Here is an 18749-nt window from a genome sequence, read left to right on the forward strand (position 1 = left end):
CATTGTTGTTTGGAAGGCCCAGGCTGGATTCGAACCCGCCACCTTAGGTGTACGTGGCTGGCGCCTTAGCCACTTGAGCCACAGGCACCGAGCCCATACATCTATTTTTTAGAGACAGTGTCTTACTCTTGCTTAGGTTGGTCTTGAACTTGTGAGCTCAAGCGATCCACTCGCCTCGGCCTCCCAGAGTGCTAGGATTACAGGCATAAGCCACTGCAGGCGGCCCCAGGCATTATTCTAAAGGCCAGGGATATGGCAGTGAATAACAGTCAAACTTCCTCTCCATCATAAAGTGTACATACAGTGGGGGAACAGACAATAAACAAAGCAAAAAGTATATCAAAGGAAGGGTTGAAACAGTCAGGCACTGTGGCGCGTGCCTATAGTCCCAGTTACTTCGGAGGCTGAGATAAGAAGATAGTTTGCACCTAAGAGTTTAAGGTTGCTGTGAGCTATGATACCATAGCACTCTACCCAGGGGTAACAAACTGAGACTGTTTCAAAAAAAGAAAGAAGGGCTAAAAGTTTAGATGGAGCAGCTAAAGAAGGCATCACTAAGAAGGTAGCATTTGGGTAAGGACTGGAAGAGAGTGAGGCATGAAGACAGCTAGGATAAAACTGTTCTAGGCAGATGGAATGAATGGCCATGAAGCAGAATGAGATGGCTCAGTATGTTCTGATATGGAAGGCACTACTGTTACAGAACCAAATACATCATTTGATCCCATTCATGATGCTTTAAGGAAAAAGCACACACACAGAGCTCCATGCAGAAACAATGTCAGACACACAAGAAACACACCAGTGGTCACCTTTCATAAATGAGACTTTTCTTTTCACTTTAATATCTCCCTGTTATGTTTGAAAAAAATGTTTTAAATCATAAACAAGTGTTTACTTTGTATGAAAAACATAAAAAGTAGAAATTCTATAATGTAGATGTATCGAGGACCCTCATCTTATTTCTTCCAGTCTTAAAAGTTAGTCAGCAAGGTAAACATAGTCACAGATGAAACCTTCTTTAGTCTATGAACCCTGATCCCAGTAAATATTTTCAATACAGGTGACAATTCATTTTCAGAGAGAGGGTTTGCATTACCAAAGGCTCACATACCAGATAGGAATCTCCTGAATACTCTGTAACTCCCTTCTGTGTAGCCTAGTCGATGACCATAAAAAGCTGTGAAAGAATCTCTGCCTAGCTTATTGTCTGTGCTCATCATGAAAATATGTACTGATTTAATATGCTGAAGATCTTTCTTCCACACTGGGGTCTGCAAAAGGCAAAGCATTCCTACATTAGGGAAACCACTGAGGGGGAAATATGCCTGAGATCATTAAGATGCCTGAACTGCTCCAAGAAAAAGAACAAACATGCCTTTTAAAATCCTGAATTAAAGTATCCACAAAAGGTCTAGACTAGAGCAATGATTCTTAACAGTGGGGAAGGCACAGGAGTGGTGAGGGAGCTGTCTCCTCTCCTCTCCCCTCTCCTCACTTGTAGTAACTGGCAAAGTGAACCAACTGACAGGCATATACCAAATAAAACAAACATGGCAGAAAAAAACCAGATCAGGAATTACTGAGCTAGAATTCTTTATAACTGCTACCTCATAGAATCAGAATCAGGACCTTGAAGGTATCTCAAGAAAAATGAAGGTAGCCACATTCCTTGCTTCAGGTCAAGCCAACCCAACAAAACTTCAAATTAAACCCCAAATCTGACAAATCAAGTACAGGAGCAGCTAACTCTATTTGCCCCACCCCTCAACTCTTCTCTAATTCACCATATTAAATGGTCCTGTAAGTGGAGCACCTTATACAGGTGCAGACTCCCCATATCAGTCTTGCTGTTAACACTCATGTTCATGTCACTCAAAGTAACACCAAACCACATTAAAAAAATTAATTTCTTAATTTTGTTTACTCTTAATCCTAGTCCCTCTTGCCTTCTTAGGAATTTATTGCTATAAACTCTCCTCTTGACCATCAGCCTCTCCTCTACACAATCCATCACCAAAAACATGCTCTAGAACCTCCCATTTTAAAACACATACATTCACCCTAAAAATACATATATTCCTTGTTCCCCTTCAGCTATTCCCCCCATTTTTCTTTCTTCCCTACCCAAACTTCTCCAAAGAGTTGCCTACATTGGAGCTTGGCAAACTATAGCTAGTGAGCTAAATCGGGCTAGTCATCTGTTTTTGTAAACAAAGTTTCATTGGAAGCAGTAGCCACATCCATTCATATATGTTAACTGTTTTCATACTACAAAGCAGAGGTTATGACAGCTCACAAAGCTCACAAAGTCAAAAATATTTACTATCTGACCCTGTGTAGAAAAAATTTGCCAACTTCTGGTCCATACACACTGCTTCCACTTTCTTACCATCTATTCATCCTTCCATGCTTTCCAATCTCGTATCTTTTATATTTCTAGTGAAATTGCTTACCAAGATCACCAATGACATAGTATTGCCAAAGCTAAAGGCCACTTTTCTATCCTCATCCATCTAACACAATTGGCCACTTTCCTTCTTCAGACACTGACCTCTTTTAGCTCCCATGAGCTATAGTCTCATTATCAAGGATTCTTTTTTTTTAGACAGTGTAACTGTGTTGCCCTCAGTAGAATGCTGTGGCATCATAACTCACAGTAAACTCAAACTCCTGGGGGCATAAGCGATTTTCTTACCTCAGTCTCTCAGTCTCCCAAGTAGCTGGGACTACAGGTGCCCACCACAATGCCCAGCTATTTGTTGTTGTAGTTGTCATTGTTTGGCAGGCCCAGGCCGGGTTTGAACCCGCCAGCCCCACTGTATGTGGCTGGCGCCCTAGCTGCTGAGCTACAGGCATTGACCCTTATCAAGGATTCTTGACCTTTTAGGTGCATGGATCCTTCTGGCATCTAATGAAGCCTATGGACCCCTTCTCAGAATAATTTTTAAGGTATAATATAAATAACTCAAAAGATATAGTTTTATTTTTCTTTCTTTTTTTTGAGACAGAGTCTCACTGTCACCCTTGGTAGAGTGCTATGGCATCACAGCTCACAGCAACCTCAAACTCTTGGGCTCCAACAATCCTCTTGCCTCAGCCTCCTGAGAAGCTGAGACTGCAGGCCTCTGCCACAATGCCCATCTATTTTTAGAGACAGGGTCTCATTCTCGCTCGAGCTGGTCTGGAATTCATGAAGTCAGGTAATCCACCCGCCTCAGCCTCCCACAGCACTAGGATTACAGGCGTCAGCCACCGTGCCCCACCTAAGAAAGTTTTCAAAACAAAAAAATCGTGATATGTGTTTCTTTATAACGTCCTTTATTAAGTAACAAGATCTGGTTGTAGATCTAATAATTCTGTAATTCTGAAGTATTAGGTCATTAAACATGAAATGTCCAATTTCAAGTTGTAAGTTTAGTTTGTTGTATCTCAAACAAGTAGCAATAAAATTAATCAAAGTATGTGCCTAACAGTTTCACCATCTTTTTTTTTTTTTTGAGATAGAGCCTCAAGCTGGCACCCTAGGTAGAGTGCCATGGCATCACAGCTCATAGCAACCTCCAACTCCTGGGCTCAAGCGATTCTCCTGCCTCTGCCTCCCAAGTAGCTGGGACTACTGGCACCCGCCACAATGCTCAGCTATTTTCTGGTTGCAGTCATCATTGTTGTTTGGCGGGCCTGGGCTGGATTCGAACCTGCCACCTCAGGTGTATGTGGCTGGCGCCTTAGCCACTTGAGCCACAGGCGCCAAGCCAACAGTTTCACCATCTTAATGGTAACTTGTTCACACCAGCAGTGCAAGACTGGAGAGCAAGGGGCTATGAAATCACAAAAGGCATTTTCTAGAGCTTGTTGAGAATTAAATATTTTTCCTTGCAATAAGTAATCCAAAGCCTGGAAGAAATGGTAGTTTAGTTGGTATAAGGTCTGGTGAATATGGTGGATGACACAGTTTCCACGTCCAGCTTCTGTAGCTTAAGCAGTGTTCTTTGTATGACTTGTGATTGAGTGTTGTCTTGTAAGAGGAGTAGCCTATATCTACTGACCAATTTCATGTGCTTAATTGCAAGCATCCTCATCATTTTGTCTAACTGGTTGCAATAGACATTGCTATAATCAAGTGACAGGTTTTATGAAGCTATAGTGGATAATACACATACCCATGCTGGACCACCAAATAGACACCATTAGTTTTTGATGAATATTCGGTATGGGACCGTGTTTTGGCACTTCCTCTTTATCCTACCACTGTACCAAACACTTCCGACTGTCCAAAAAGAACCTATTTTTTAATCACACGCAACAACAGAGTAGAAGTTGTTCACCTTTATGTCATGACAGCAAAAAAGGGCAAGCTTTGAAACGTCTCTTCTGATGCTCGTTTAATTCACACAGAACCCATAAATCCAGTTTCTTTACCTTGCTGATTTGTTTCAAATGGTCCAATATTGTTGGAATAATATGGTTGTTGCTAATTCACAAGGAGGTTGAGATGGATTTCCTTCCATAACAGCTTTCAAGTCATGGTTATCCACCTTGACACAGGTCGCTCCCATGGCTTACTTTCAAGATTAAAATCACCAGAAGGGAACTTCTCAAACTACTCATGTGCTATGCATTCATTAGCCACATCCTTCCCAAGCACTTCATAGATACCTTGAGCTGCCTGTGCTGCATTTATTGCACAATGAAACTCATATTCAAAACGTAACATGAATTTTTGACTTATTCATGGCTTCATAAAAATTGCTCTAAAATTTTTTTTGAAGGATAATCACAAGTCAAAGCATGTGTTCAAAAAAATGGGAATACACCATCACAATAAACCACTCCCCTCAAAAAAAAAAACAACATAAAGTGTTGAAATGAAATGTCAAGAGGTATCAACTGTCACATTTAGTACTTAGGAAATCAAAGATTTTGTACTTAACAACCTAATAGTTATCAGTATATGTGCTATTTTGAGTGTTGGCAATGATTGTAATGTGATATAAAAATATCTTGATTTCTACTGGAGACAAAATTGCAAGTATTTTTAAAACTATTGTGGTTTGAGGCCTACATTCAAAATTGAAGAAAATGATAAATTTCAGTCAATAGTTAGTAAAAACAACAAAAGTTTTTCTCATCCAAACTCATGGACTCCTTGAATTCTATCAATGAATCCCTGAGAGAACTTGGATTAAGAACCTCTTCATTCTCTGTTGTTCTCATGGCTACAGAACCATCTTGTGCTGAGGACTCCCTTATTTGTATTTCTAGCCCAGACCTCTCCTGAGTTCCCACTGTTACATTCAACTTCCTATTTCACATCTCTACTTGGATATCTTACTGGTATCTCAAACTTAACTTGTTAAAAAAACCTACAAACCTGAATGCTTGAGTCTCCCCAGCACCCAAACCTCTCTCACTTTGTTACCTGAGTTAGAGGGCAGTGACATCATCATAGCTCACTGTAACTTCGAACTCCTGCCCCAACTTCCCAAATAGCTGGAACTACACATGCCTGTTTTTGGTAGAGATGGATTCTCACTCTTGCTCAGGCTGGTCTCCAATTCTTCACATCAAGTGATCATCCTCTTGCCTTAGCCTCCCCCAGTGCTAGGATTATAGGTATGAGCCTGGCCCCAACCTATACTTGACACTACCTTTCCCATCTCAGTAAATGGATTACCATACCCTAAATTGTTCAAAGAAGAAACCTAAAGTCAACTTGGATATCATCTTCTTCCCTGAACTATCAGGAAGCCCTGGGACTCTACCTCCAAAATATCAAATCCATCTGCCTCATTTCATGCCACACACTACTTCAAGCCACCAGCCTGTAAGAGTTTCCTAACTAGTTCTCTGCCTTCTCTTACTGCTCCCTCCGTCATTCACTACACAATAGCCAAAATTTATATTTTAAGAATGTAAGTTGGGTGGTGCCTGTGGCTCAAGCAGTAGGGCACCAGCCCCATATACCAGAGGTGATGGGTTCAAACTCAGCCCTGGTCAAAAAACTGAAAAAAAAAAAAAGAAAAAAAAAGAATGTAAGTTAAGTTCAGTCCAGAAGCTCCCTTAAAACTTTCAATGTCTATCACTCTCAGGATAAAATGTACTCCACAGCCAATGCTTCCCACAGCCTATGAAGCCCTGTGTAATTCAGCCCCACCTGCCTCTCCAATTATATATGGAGTCATTTTCCCTCTTCTCTGGCTATACTCAGTGATCTTTCAATCCCCAAAATATACTGAGGTCTTTCTGACCTAAGAGTCAAATTTTATATACAGATTTCTCAGTGTTCAGGGAGTAGGTGTCCCTACCCTCTGCACTGTTCAAGGGTCAACTATACATAATTATTTGCTTATCTGTTCACTGTCTTCTCCCATACCTAGAAAGAAACACAAGACAAGGGCCATTTTATTCACCAAGGTGTATCCAGGACCCAGAGCAGTGTCAAGTAGACAGCACGTATACTCAATATATATTTCTTGAATGTAGATGGTCCTTGCTCTGAAAGCATTTTCCATGTGAGGTAATTGGACCTTGAAGACCCTTCAGAAAATATCTGGTAGAATGATTCCATGATTCTACTGAACTTTCTCAATTAGTGATTCACCATAGGATTTGTGCCCCTGGGTTTCATTCTGAGAGAATAATCTATAAAATTACCGGACATATACAAGAATATTATTTCTACCAGCTATAGGGTATACAAAGAGGACAGTAGTTAAAATTACTTTTCAGGAAAATTAATTTCATGCCTAGGAATTTTAAAAAACTCATAATAATAAAGAGAAGCAGAAATGTAGTTATTAATTCTATGAAACTTTATCAACATTGAGGCCACATGACAGGGCATGATGGCATTAATGACATACAAGATTTTTGATCAAACAGGTGTTATATTAAATTTGACCTAAAGCTACCTACATACACAGTGTCAACTGTAACCTACCTTAATGTGGAAACAAACTGTAACTTAACATAAGGAGGTTACAAGTATAAAAGTAGCTGAGTTTCAGTCAATCATAACAGCTGAACTTCCAGCCAATCAGAGGCTGCAGACTGCCAAAACATGACTAAATGAGGCAAACATGGAACTGCAGCCAATCAGGCTATTTTTCATATCTCATTTCCTTTCCTCTGGCTATAAATATAACATGCACAGTCTCCACAGCCTCCACTGTGGGGTGAAACATTCTGAATCACTTTGGTCCTGAGTATTAACCTGGTTCATGAACCTTTTTCTGCTCAATTAAATTCTTCCAAATTAACTTGTCTAAGGTTTTTTTTTTCCTTTTAACACAGATAGTATTTCTAAACTTAAAAAAAAAAAAAGGAAAAGACAACAGCAATCCCTTTTTTTCCATTCTAAAATTACAACATAAATCCTAAGCACCCTACTTTTCTACATTCTTTTCTTTGGAGCACTGGTTTTCAACCAGGGGCATTTTTGTCCCTTAGAGAAGATTAATGTCTGGAGACATTTTTGTTTGCCACAACTCAGGGAGAAGACACTACTGGCATCTAATTAGTAGAAACCAGGGTTGCTGGTTAAACATCTTATAATGCAGAAGACAGCCCCACAACAAAGAAGCATTTAGTTCAAAAGGTTAAAAGTGCCAAAGTTGAGAAAACTGCCTTTAAATAATATGCGATATTATTTATATGTGTACATCATCTCTGGGAGGACATTTAAGAAAATATTAAGAGGCTCAGAGCCCATAGCACAGTGCTTACAGTGCTGGCTACATGCACCCAGGCTGGAGGGTTTGAACCCAGCCTGGGCCAGCCAAGCAACAATGACAACTCCAGTGAAAAAACAGCCAGGCCTTGGGGCAGGTGCCTATAGTCCCACCTACTTGGGAGGCTGAGGCAAGAGAATCGCTTAAGCCCAAGAGTTTGAGATTGCTGTGAGCTGTGACGCCATGCCACTCTACCTACGGTGACATAGTGAGATTCTGTCTTAAATTAAAAAAAAGAAAGTAGTAAGAGTGACTGTCTCTGTGGAGGGGAACTAACAATATAGGGGAAAAGAAGAGTGGGTAGGGAAACATACTTTTTAACTATACATACTCTTTTTGCCTCTGAATTCTGTACCATACATGCAAGTATGTTATCAATTCAAAAACAGTAACAGGACCAGATACAATGCTCATGCCTGTAGCTACAGCACTTTAGGAAACTGAGGCAGGAGGATCACTTGAGGCCAGGAGTTCAAGATCAGCCTGGGCAATATAGTAAGACTCTGGCTCTACCAAAAATTTAAAAATTAGCCCAGCATGGTGGTGCATTTCTGTAGTCCCAGCCACTGGGAAAGGTGAGGTGGAAGGATTGCTTAAACTCAGAGTTCAGGGCCACACTCCAGCCTGGGTGACAGAGCAAGATCAGTTAGATCAGTTTCTAATAATAAGTAATAATAATGATAAAGTCATTGTGGTTCATGACTATGACCTTGAAAGACTACCTTAAACTCACAGAACACTACTAAATGGAAAACAAAAGGAAAGGATCTATGTTGTAGAATGACTCCTGATTAGGAGTTAGAAAACCTGGGTTTTATTGCTCCAAACTGTGGAACACTGAGCATATCACTAAATCCTGAGCTTGTTTCCTCATATGTAGAATGAGAGGATGATGTGCCCTATACAGTGTACCAGAACTATGAAGAGCCATAAAAATATGCTGTAATTTTTTTTAAAGGTCTTGATATTATGAAAGAACAAGACTAGAAATGACAAAGAAGTCCTTTAACATTATTCCCTTCCTAAATTACATATCATTTCATTGTTGTGGGCATTAGGAGTCATTCCCTGTTATTAGTACAGAAATCTTCTATTTTTGCTGCCTACCCTAAGAGGACAAGTAGCTAAAGGGACAGATCTTCTTGTAGTAAGCCAAACAAACTACAGGCAGTCACTAATCATTTGATGATTTGTATAATTATGATAAAGGGCAGAAGTAGAAACCCTTTCCCTATCTTACTTTATCTGCTACAAAATAACTAGAAAGAGAAATTTTGGCTCTGTTAGACACCAGTAGTAATCCTATCACTGGCTGCCTTAATGGAAAGAGGAAAGTAAAAGCATTCATCAATACATATTTATTATAGATTAACTACTAACTCTTTTGTCTAACAGCTGGGCCATGTGGGCATAAGCCAAGAGCTAAATTTCTTACTCATGAAATTATTGAGTCATGAAAATGACACTTTCAGTACTCATGTCTTTCAATGACAAGGACAGCCAATATGTAGGAGTTGCCAGCAAAAATGATTAATGCTGATGATACTGTAAAGTTCTCTAGTTTTAGCAATTTAGAGCAGAATAAGTAAGACATCAGTCACTGGAAAAGAAAAAGGAAACTGTAGGTGTCTTACGTGATATACTTGTTATAAAGGATGAAGGCATGTTCAATGTTGCCTTCCTCAGAGTAAATGGATGCCATTCGGATAATCTCAACTCCAGAGCGGAAGTACCGACGGGGTGGAATATCTTCATTCACCTCCACTGCACTACCCAGCTGGGAGAGAGCCCTCACCCGATCTTCGGGTGGGAGGCTCACATCTCCATGGTCAGGCATCAGGACCACGAAGTTCTGAGAAAGACAAAATAGATGGCATCAAAATCATTGTCTCCATCATCTCAGCATAGACTACCACAGTGTGTTTATTTCACAAACCTCTACCATAAGAAGAAAGTAAGAGAAACATACATTATGGGTTATATCAAATAAGGTCTCTTTCCTACAAGAAGGCTGAGACCCTCAAGGAAGCCCAAATCACAAGGATGAGAGGACTGGCAGACTCAAAAAACCACAATTCCTGTACCATAATTAGGTGGTACAAGGAGTATAATGATAATGGGCCACAGGGATTCAGTTCTACCCTTTGAGTTAATCATTCCCTGTCATTAAGTGGCCCTGCCCACAGCATGGTAAGAGTAGTAACACTATACAATAGAACCTCTGTAAGTTGACCATCCAAGGGACTGTAACAAACTGGCTAACATATGGAGGTGGTCAACATGAGGAAGTAGGCCTACTGTACTGATAAATACATGTGGTGCATATCCAGTCTATGAAAATTAAGTACACTTAAGGAGGTGATTAATGTAGGGAGGTGGTCAACTATGAAGGTTCAACTGTATTTTATTTTATTTCCCCTTCCAGCTAACAGCTTAAATCCACTCCAATATGTCAATGGACTTCAATGCGAATTGTTAATAGACTTCAAGTTTGATCATTTTTATTTAATCTTAGAGTAACTGACATTTTCCGTAGTATGCTTTTTCATATTTGAGCACAAAGTTAGTTTGGGGAGTTGGTCTGGAAATGAATGCTCATAATTATAACTCAACTTACTAAACCACTATTCCAGTTAGTCTATAACATCATTATTGTGGCAAGGGATTTAGACTTTGAAAACAACAATTTACTTATACTAAGCACTCACTAAATAACAGAAGGGCCCAAAGGTAACTTGGAATGCAAAAACAAATCAACTAACCTGGGAGTTTTCCCTCCCTGGGCCCCAACTCCAGTAGTTTTACAGTCTTTGTAGACAAAGTTGCTGTTAGAATTAGATTCCAGGCTGGTTGTCCTGGCTCACACTTGTAATTTTGTAGCAGATTCCAGGCTGAGGCGAGAGGACTGCTTGAGGCCAGAAGTTCCAGACCAGTCCGAGAAAGGAGGAGACTCAGTGTCTACAAAAAAATAGAAAAATTAGCTGCACGAGGCGGCATGAACCTATGGCCTGGGCTATGAGAGAGGATGGGGCAGGAGAATTGCTTGAGCCCAGGAGTTAGAGGTTGCAGTGAGCTATGATGCCACTGCACTCTAGTCAGGGTGACAGAGTGAGATCCTGCCCCCCCCCCCAAAATATATATCAGATTCCAAATCCCAATTACAAACACATATCACCATTCCCCATCATCTCCAAAAGGAATCTGGGTATTTTGATACACACTGAATTACAATACACCCTAACTCATATGCTACACAAACTAAAGTAAAATTCATGTTGGAATTCAAGACCCCTGTTATCAACTGGCCCCAATTTATATTTTCCATCTCATTTTTACTCCTGCCCAGGCAGGATTCCAATCTGCCCAGCAATCCTCACATTTCAGTTTCATTTGTTTATCCACTGCTTTTGTCTTCTACTACAACTTTTCCCTCATAGATTCTTCTCTGGGTCCATTCTATCTTTAGGTCTCTTCAATACCCGGGTCACACTTCCTCCTAAAAAAGAATCTTCAAACACCCTTGCTAAAGGCACTAAAGCTGTGGGCACTACAAGGGATGCAGAAATATTTCATATTCCGCGAAGCCTCTTCAGGGATTCAAAAATACTCGAGCAAATCGAAAACATCCCCAAGCTGCCTAATTAGCAAACCTTTCTAAAGTTCAGCAACCCTAACTAAGCAGAGGATTTCACTGCCATCTCAGTACCTCCTGGAAAAGGTACTTGAGGGTCAAGAAAGGAACCCCTTCCGGAAGCCAGTAAGTGGCACCCGGTACTATAGGGTTGGAAAGCTCCAAAAAGATGCTGCATCCTTAAATAAAGGTGAAGGGCGGCGTAAAGACTGAGAGGAAACAAGGAGGCGGCGAAAGGAAGTAGCAGGATCCAGCAGAGGGGGCGTAGACAGTGGAGAGGGAGCTCCACTGCTTCCACTTGAGGCAACCTTCTTGAAGGCACTCAAACCCACGTTGCCAACCCCAGGCAAATATTTTCATCCAAGATTTTAGGGTCTTTCGAACGCATTAGGCAGGGAAGCGTTGGGCCTGCTGCTGAGGCGCCAGCCCGTAGGAACCGGAGCCGTCAGGGACCTCGCACGCGGCGAGTCAGGTCAGGGACGCGGGGAGAGGAGAAGGCTGCAGGCGCCACATTCAGGGAGGCCGCTCGCCTTCACAGCGCAACTATGCTCAGACCCCCTAACCCACCACATTCCCGGGACCCTTCCCCACCTTTCCGGGTAGATGACACTCGGAGCTTCCGGAAACGTCACATCCGGCTTCTGCCCCGCCCACTCCCGCTCGCCTGCCAATTACACGCCCTAGAACGGCACCTTGCTGGGGAAGCTGGTGGGTGGGGCTAGAATCGCCACCGGAGGAAAATCTGACCAATGAGGAGAGAGCTCTACTGTGGTGCGCGATAAAGAACCGGGCGAAGGGGTAACTTAGAACCAAGTTAACATTTGTTTTTTTAAATTATTTTGATAGGAGTTTTCTGCCAATAGCCCCTCCATCACACTTACATAAACCCTGCGTTTAAAAAGGAATTGCTGATCCCAGTACAACCGTAGATTTGACTAAATTAACCTGTATATACATATAGTGGGGTTCAGGAAAACTTTTCAATTTAGTTTTCAGTGTGTTGTTGTTATTTTGTGCACAAATTTGGTAGTTTGAGATATTAGGCAATGGGTTTTATTGCTTAGAAAAGAACATACGACTAATTTTTTAATGTTAAAACACCCACAAAACTTATCGAAAATGAGTGTATGTCACGTTTCCTGCTCCTGAGACCAGGACAAGGTAGTAATATGCATCAAATACAAACAATTCTGTTTACAGATGTATGTGCATGTATAACTATGTACACGTTCTTTCCAAAAGATCCTGCAAGCCTGCTAGTCATTCTTTGTCATTCTGTCTTAGGAGACTGTATCACCACTCTGAAACTTTATTTTTAGTTAAAAGTTTAATTCTCTGGATACTTTCCCAAAATTTATTTGTGAGCCCCACTGTGAGTTTGTTATTGTGATGACATGACCTATACTTCAAGGGTTAACTTAAAGCCTCAATTCAAATGTTAACGTCCTCCACCAAGCCAGTCTCCAGATCTCTGATTTACACCAAACCCCTGTTGTGTATGTTTTTCTTGGAGTTCTCTGAGGTGATTCTGTGTGATCATCAGCTTCTCAGTCTTATGCTTGAAAGCACTTACAGAATCATTTCCTCTCCCTTTGCCCCAGCAACCACTAATGTTCATGCCAGTGCTAGGGTCTACTACTGGTGCTCACAAACCATTGCATATAAACATGAGAAGACAGTTGTACAGGACACTGTACTGTATCTTCAAGACTCTAATTCTCTACCGACTCCTGACTCTTTCCTTTCAGAATGTAAACATAGTGGGTTGGACCTAAAGAAATTGATACCCTGGAGATTCAGGTCATAGGGCAGGCATATAGTGCAGGTGGAGTCCAGAGGGGGCCAACAGAGGGCAAAATCCAATTCATTCAACCTCTCACTCAGTAAATATTTATTGAGCATCTGCTGTGTGCTGGGCTTTTTTCTAGCTGTTAGGAATACAGCAGCAAACACATCCAGCACATGGATAATGTTATGGTGGAAATACAGGTAGAAATAGAGCCAATGAGGTAAGGAGCAGATGATGACTATCTCTAAAGTAGCTCTCTTTGTCATATTTATCTTTCAAGTAAACATAATTTGCAAACATCCTGGATATTAAGATTATGATGAGAAGACTTTAAGAAGCATGACTCAGGCTTGGCGCCTGTAGCACAGCAGTTACAGCGCTGGCCACATGCACTGAAGCTGGTAGGTTCAAACCCAGCCTGGGCCAGCTAAACAACAATGATGACAGCAACAAAAAAAATAGCTGGGTGTTGTGGCGGGCACCTATAGTCCCAGCTACTTGGAGGCTGAGGCAAGAGAATTGCTTAAGCCCAGAGTTTGAGGTTACTGTGAGCTGTGACGCCATAGCACTCATACCGACAGCGACATAGTGAGACTCTGTCTCAAAAAAAAAAAAAAAGAAAGAAGCTATGACTCAGACACACACATAAGAGGAGAGTGCTTAATCATAAGCATAGCAATCTCTACATTGAGGCTACTTCTGATACGAAAGTAGATATGCCCAGTTACTAGCAATTCTTTGTTGTTGTCGTTGTTTTTTGAGACAAGAGAGTCTTACTGTGTTGCCCTGCATAGAGTGTTGTGGTGTCATCATAGCTCACAGCAACCTCAAACTCCTGGGCTCAAGTGATTCTTTTGCCTCAGCCTCCCAAGTAGCTGAGACTACAGGCACCTGTTGTGACACCTGGCTAGGATTTCTTTTTAGTGGAGACTGGGTCTCACTCTTGCTCAGGCTGCTCTCAAACTCCTGAGCTCAAGGGATCTACCCACCTGGGCCTTCCAGAGTGCTAGGATTACAGGTGTGAGCCACCATACCAGGCCTTGCTAGCAGTTTTTAAGTTAACAGCTAAGAGGATATAGAAAGAAGGATCTAGTCCTTCTAGGGAGAGAATTTGTAAATAATGACCAGAGATTTTGGTATCTGGGGCAAGGGTTAGATCTCTTACCTTTCCAGGAATCAACTCTTACAACAAGAAAACCCTAGTCAAGTTGAAAATTTAACATTCTTCATTTCTTGCTTAACTGGAAAAGTTGAAAACTAAACAGTTTTGTAACACAAAAATTTCCTTCTTTCTTTTTTTTTTTGAGACAGAGTTTCACTTATTAACCCTTGGTAGAGTGCTGTGAAGTCATAGCTCACAGCAACCTCCAACTCCTTGGGCTTAAGCAATTCTCTTGCCTCAGCCTCCCAAGTAGCTGGGACTACAGGTGCCCGCTACAACACCCAGCTATTTTTTTGTTGCAGTTAGGCCCGAGCTGGGTTTGAACCCATCACCCTCAGTATATGGGGCTGGCACCCTACTCGCTGAGCCACAGGCACTGCCCACACAAAAGTTTCTTAGCATAACTGAGGAGACTGTCCTACCTACTTCTGCCCCAATGGTTGGAGGCTAAGCATTAAAGGTGTTCTGTTAGCAAATGGGCTTCAGCAGCTCATCTGGAACTGAGTCTATCCTGAACATTGCTAGGAAATGGGGTGCTCTGAAGGCAGAAATGCAAGGTGTACTAAAGACAAATTGTTCACATTGTTAAAAGTTTGCTATGAACCCATTGAGAATATAAAATGACAAATAAAATTTGAAAAGTAAATACTTGGTAAGAAAAAGATGTGGGATCAGTTGGTTCAAATATAGAGAAATGTAGCAAATGCACTGGGATTATTTAAGTTTGTGGATTATGAATGCACACAAATTAGGTTTCTTTTCAGTTGGATTTGGAATTATCTATTGAGGCTGTCCCTTGAGAAGGCTGCTGTAAGCCAGTACCATTAAGATGAGCACAAATGTCTTAACACAGTGATTAAGTAAATGAGGTGAAAGCTATGTTAATTAGTTGGATGTAAGCACTCCAATTTGTACAAAAAAATCAACACAATGAATCCCAGAAAGGCATAAATGTATTCATGATCTATGTATATATGACTTAATAAAAGGAAAAAAAAAGAGGAGTCTGTGGCTTGGAGCTCCACCTATAGTTTGTTTGAAGACTGTTAATGACTAGTTTGAAAAATGAGTTCTTTATGCATTCTTGGAATGATCTTCAATATGTGTCTGTTGTTAAAATCTGTGCTCACATGTGCACATGAGGAATCTGTTTTATGTTAGATGTATTTTCAACTTTTGTTACCTGCTAATTAGCTTTGAGTTATATAATTTATTTCCTACTAATCCAAAGCCTTTATTTTAGGTAAAAGTGCCATTCTCAGGGTTGCAAATTTCAATATGAATATTTAATTTCATGAATAGCATAAGAAACTTTAGGGCTATTTGAATTAGACACTTTGGGTGAGGTTTTTTTTTATATTTTTCATTTTATATCTGGAAACATATTTCTTTTTAAAAATATTGGGTTGGCCAGGCATGGTGGCTCACGCCTGTAATCCTAGCACTCTGGGAGGCCAAGGCAAGTGGATTGCTGAGTTCAAAGGTTCAAGACCAGCCTAAGCAAGAGTGAGACCCTGCCTCTAAAAATAGCCAGGTGGCTCAGCGCCTATAGCTCAACCGGCTAAGGCGCCAGCCACGTACACCTAAGGTGGTGGGTTCCAATCCCCAGCCCGGACCCGCCAAACAACAATGACGGCTGCAACCAAAAAATAGCCGGGCGTTGTGGCGGGCGCCTGTGGTCCCAGCTACTTGGGAGGCAGAGGCAGGAGACTCGCTTGAGCCCAGGAGTTGGAGGTTGCTGTGAGCTGTAATGCCACGGCACTCTACCCAGGGGGACAGCTTGAGGCTCTGTCTCAAAAAAAAATAAAATAAAATAAAAATAAAAATAGCCAGGTGTTATGGTGGATGCCTATAGTCCCAGCTACTAGAGAGGCTGAGGCAAGAGAATCACTTGAGCTCAAGAGTTTGAGGTTGCTGTGAGCTATGATGCTACAGCACTCTACTGAGGGTGACAAATTTAAGAAGAAAAGATACAAAATGAGCTTAGTTCAATTGATAATATAGTAGCAAATTCTGAATCTGACATACAAGACTGAAAAATCTATGAGACGTCATTAACAAAATACAGCGTGTTCATGAAGTTCACGTGCAATAGACAGCTATTTTAAATTGCATGGGAACTTTATGGACTCAAAAATAAATAAAAAAAAATATTGGCTTATGACCAGGCACTATAATTTTATTTATTTATTGAAATAGAGTCTCACTCCTTTGCCCCAGGGTAGAGTGCCAAACATAGCTCACAGCAACCTCAAACCGCTGGGTTCAAGTGATCTTCCTGCCTCAGTCTCCAAAGTAGCTGGGCTATAGGCATTCCTAAAAATGCTTGGATTATTTTTCTATTTTTAGTAGACACAGGGTCTTCCTCAAGCTGGTCTTGAACTCCTGAGCATAAGTGATCCTGCCACCTTGGCCTCCAGAGGACTAGGATTACAAGTGTGAGCCACTGTGTCCCAGCTGTGCCCAGCCAAGGGAAAAATGTGAGGTGCCCAGCCAAGCACTATAACTTTTAATGAGGTATAAAAAAATTGCATACCACACTATATTGACACTTGGAGACACTTGCACTTAGTCTATCATTCAATGAATATTTATAGAGTACCTACTATATATCAGGCACTATTTAAGGCATTGGGCACCTAATGAACAAAGCAGACAAAAATTTTCCCGATCTTAAGGTTTTACAGTTTAGTGATAGGCAAGGGAATGGTGGATTATAAGCAATTATTATGATAAAGAAGTAACATATTTAGTATATTAAAGGTTGAAAGTACTCTGGGAGAAATTGCCCCTGGCAAAGGGAATCAGATTTCGGGAAAGGAGAAGCATAGTAGGTAATTAAAATTTCAAATAATGTGGTCAGCGAAATCCTCTATGAAAACAAACAGTTTGAGGGCGATGCCTATAGCTCAGAGGGTAGGGTGCTGGCCACATACACCAAGGCTGGCGGGTTCAAACCCAGCCCAGGTCAGCTAAAACAACAATGAGAAAAGATACAGTTTGAGAAAAGGCTTGAAGGAAGCAAGAACATTGCAGGCAGGGAGTTATAGCAAGTGCAAAAGACCTGAGTCAGAAGCTTGCTGGTGTATTCAAGGGACAGGAAGAGGCCTCAGGATGATGGAAGTGGAGTGAAAGGGAGTGTAACAGTGGATCACATAGGGCAAGAGTCAGCAAACCAGTGCAGCTTGTTTTTGGTAAATAAAACTTTATTGGAACATGGCCATGTGTCTGCTTTCATGCTACAACTGCAGAGTGGAGTACGTGAGAGATGATGTGGCCCACAAAGACTAATATATTTACTGTCTGGTTCTTTACAGAAAATGTTTGCTAACCCCTGATGTAAGTTTTTTTTTTTTTTTTTTTTTTGAGACAGAGTCTCACTTTGTCGCCCTTGGTAGAGTGCTGTGGCATCATAGCTTACAGCAACCTCAAACTCTTGGGCTCAAGCGATTCCCTTGTCTCAGCCTCCCAAGTAGCTAAGACTACAGTTGCTCACCACAACTCCTTGATATTTATATATTTTTTTGAGACCGAGCCTCAAGCTATCCCCCTGGGTAGAGAGTGCCATGGCATCACAGCTCACAGCAACCTCCAACTCCTGGGCTCAAGCGAGTCTCCTTCCTCCGCCTCCCAAGTAGCTGGAACCACAGGCACTCACCACAATGTCTGGCTATTTTTTGGTCGCAGCCATCCTTGTTGTTTTGGTAGACCCAGGCTGGATTTGAACCCACCACCTTAGGTGTATGTGGCTGGCGCCTTAACCACTTGAGCCACAGGCGCCAAGCCAACTCCCTGATATTTTTTAGAGACAGAGTCTCGCACTTACTTAGGCTGATCTCAAACCTGTGAGCTCAGGCAATCCACCTGGTTTGGCCTCCCAAAGTTCTAGGATTACAGGTGTAATGGCTTTGTAGGCCATCTTAAGGACATTGGCTTTGATTCTGAGAGAAATGAGAAGCCATGGGAAGGTTTGAGCAGATGGGTGGCAGACATGATTTATACTTTAAAAGGATCATTATGGTTCACGCCTGTAATCCCAGCACTCTGGGAGGACAATGTGACAGGATCACTTGACCTCAGGAGTTTGAGACTAACCTGAGCAAGAGCAAGATCCCTTCCATACTAAAAATAGAAAAACTAGGCAGGCATTGTGGCTAGCACCTATAGTCCCAGCTACTCAAGAAGCTGAGGCAAGAGGATCACATATACTCAGGAGTGAGTTTGCTGTGAGCTAGGCTAATGTCATGGCACTCTAACCTGGGGGGTGGGGAATAAGATCATTATGGCTGGCTCGGCGCCTGTGGCTCAAGCGGCTAAGGCGCCAGCCACATACACCTAAGGTGGCGGGTTCGAATCCAGCCCGGGCCCACCAAAAAACAATGTAACCTAAAAATCTGTACTAATTTAATTTGAAATAAAAAAGAAGTAGAGGCT

The 18749-nt window shown here is 41.6% G+C and overlaps 1 protein-coding gene across 2 annotated transcripts in view; it reads right to left on the minus strand.

The window, feature by feature from the left end:
- The window catches only part of STAMBP (STAM binding protein), a 36584-nt gene extending 24571 nt beyond the window's left edge, over nucleotides 1-12013 (minus strand). The window contains exons 1-3 of one of the 2 annotated variants that reach the window (XM_012807439.2): nucleotides 11956-12013; nucleotides 10496-10691; nucleotides 9368-9585 (exon numbers count right to left, since the gene is read on the minus strand). In XM_012807439.2, the coding sequence (XP_012662893.1) occupies nucleotides 9368-9570 (203 nt within the window). In that variant the 5' untranslated portion in view covers nucleotides 9571-9585; nucleotides 10496-10691; nucleotides 11956-12013. Of the gene's footprint in view, nucleotides 1-9367; nucleotides 9586-10495; nucleotides 10692-11110; nucleotides 11280-11955 lie in introns of those variants that run through there. The other variant, XM_023515305.1, reaches the window with a different exon arrangement.
- Nucleotides 12014-18749: the final 6736 nt, after the last annotated feature.

Source organism: Otolemur garnettii, unplaced genomic scaffold (genome assembly GCF_000181295.1).
Source record: "Otolemur garnettii isolate 467f Iridium unplaced genomic scaffold, OtoGar3 scaffold00068, whole genome shotgun sequence".
In the NCBI taxonomy this organism is placed as follows: Eukaryota; Metazoa; Chordata; class Mammalia; order Primates; family Galagidae; genus Otolemur; species Otolemur garnettii.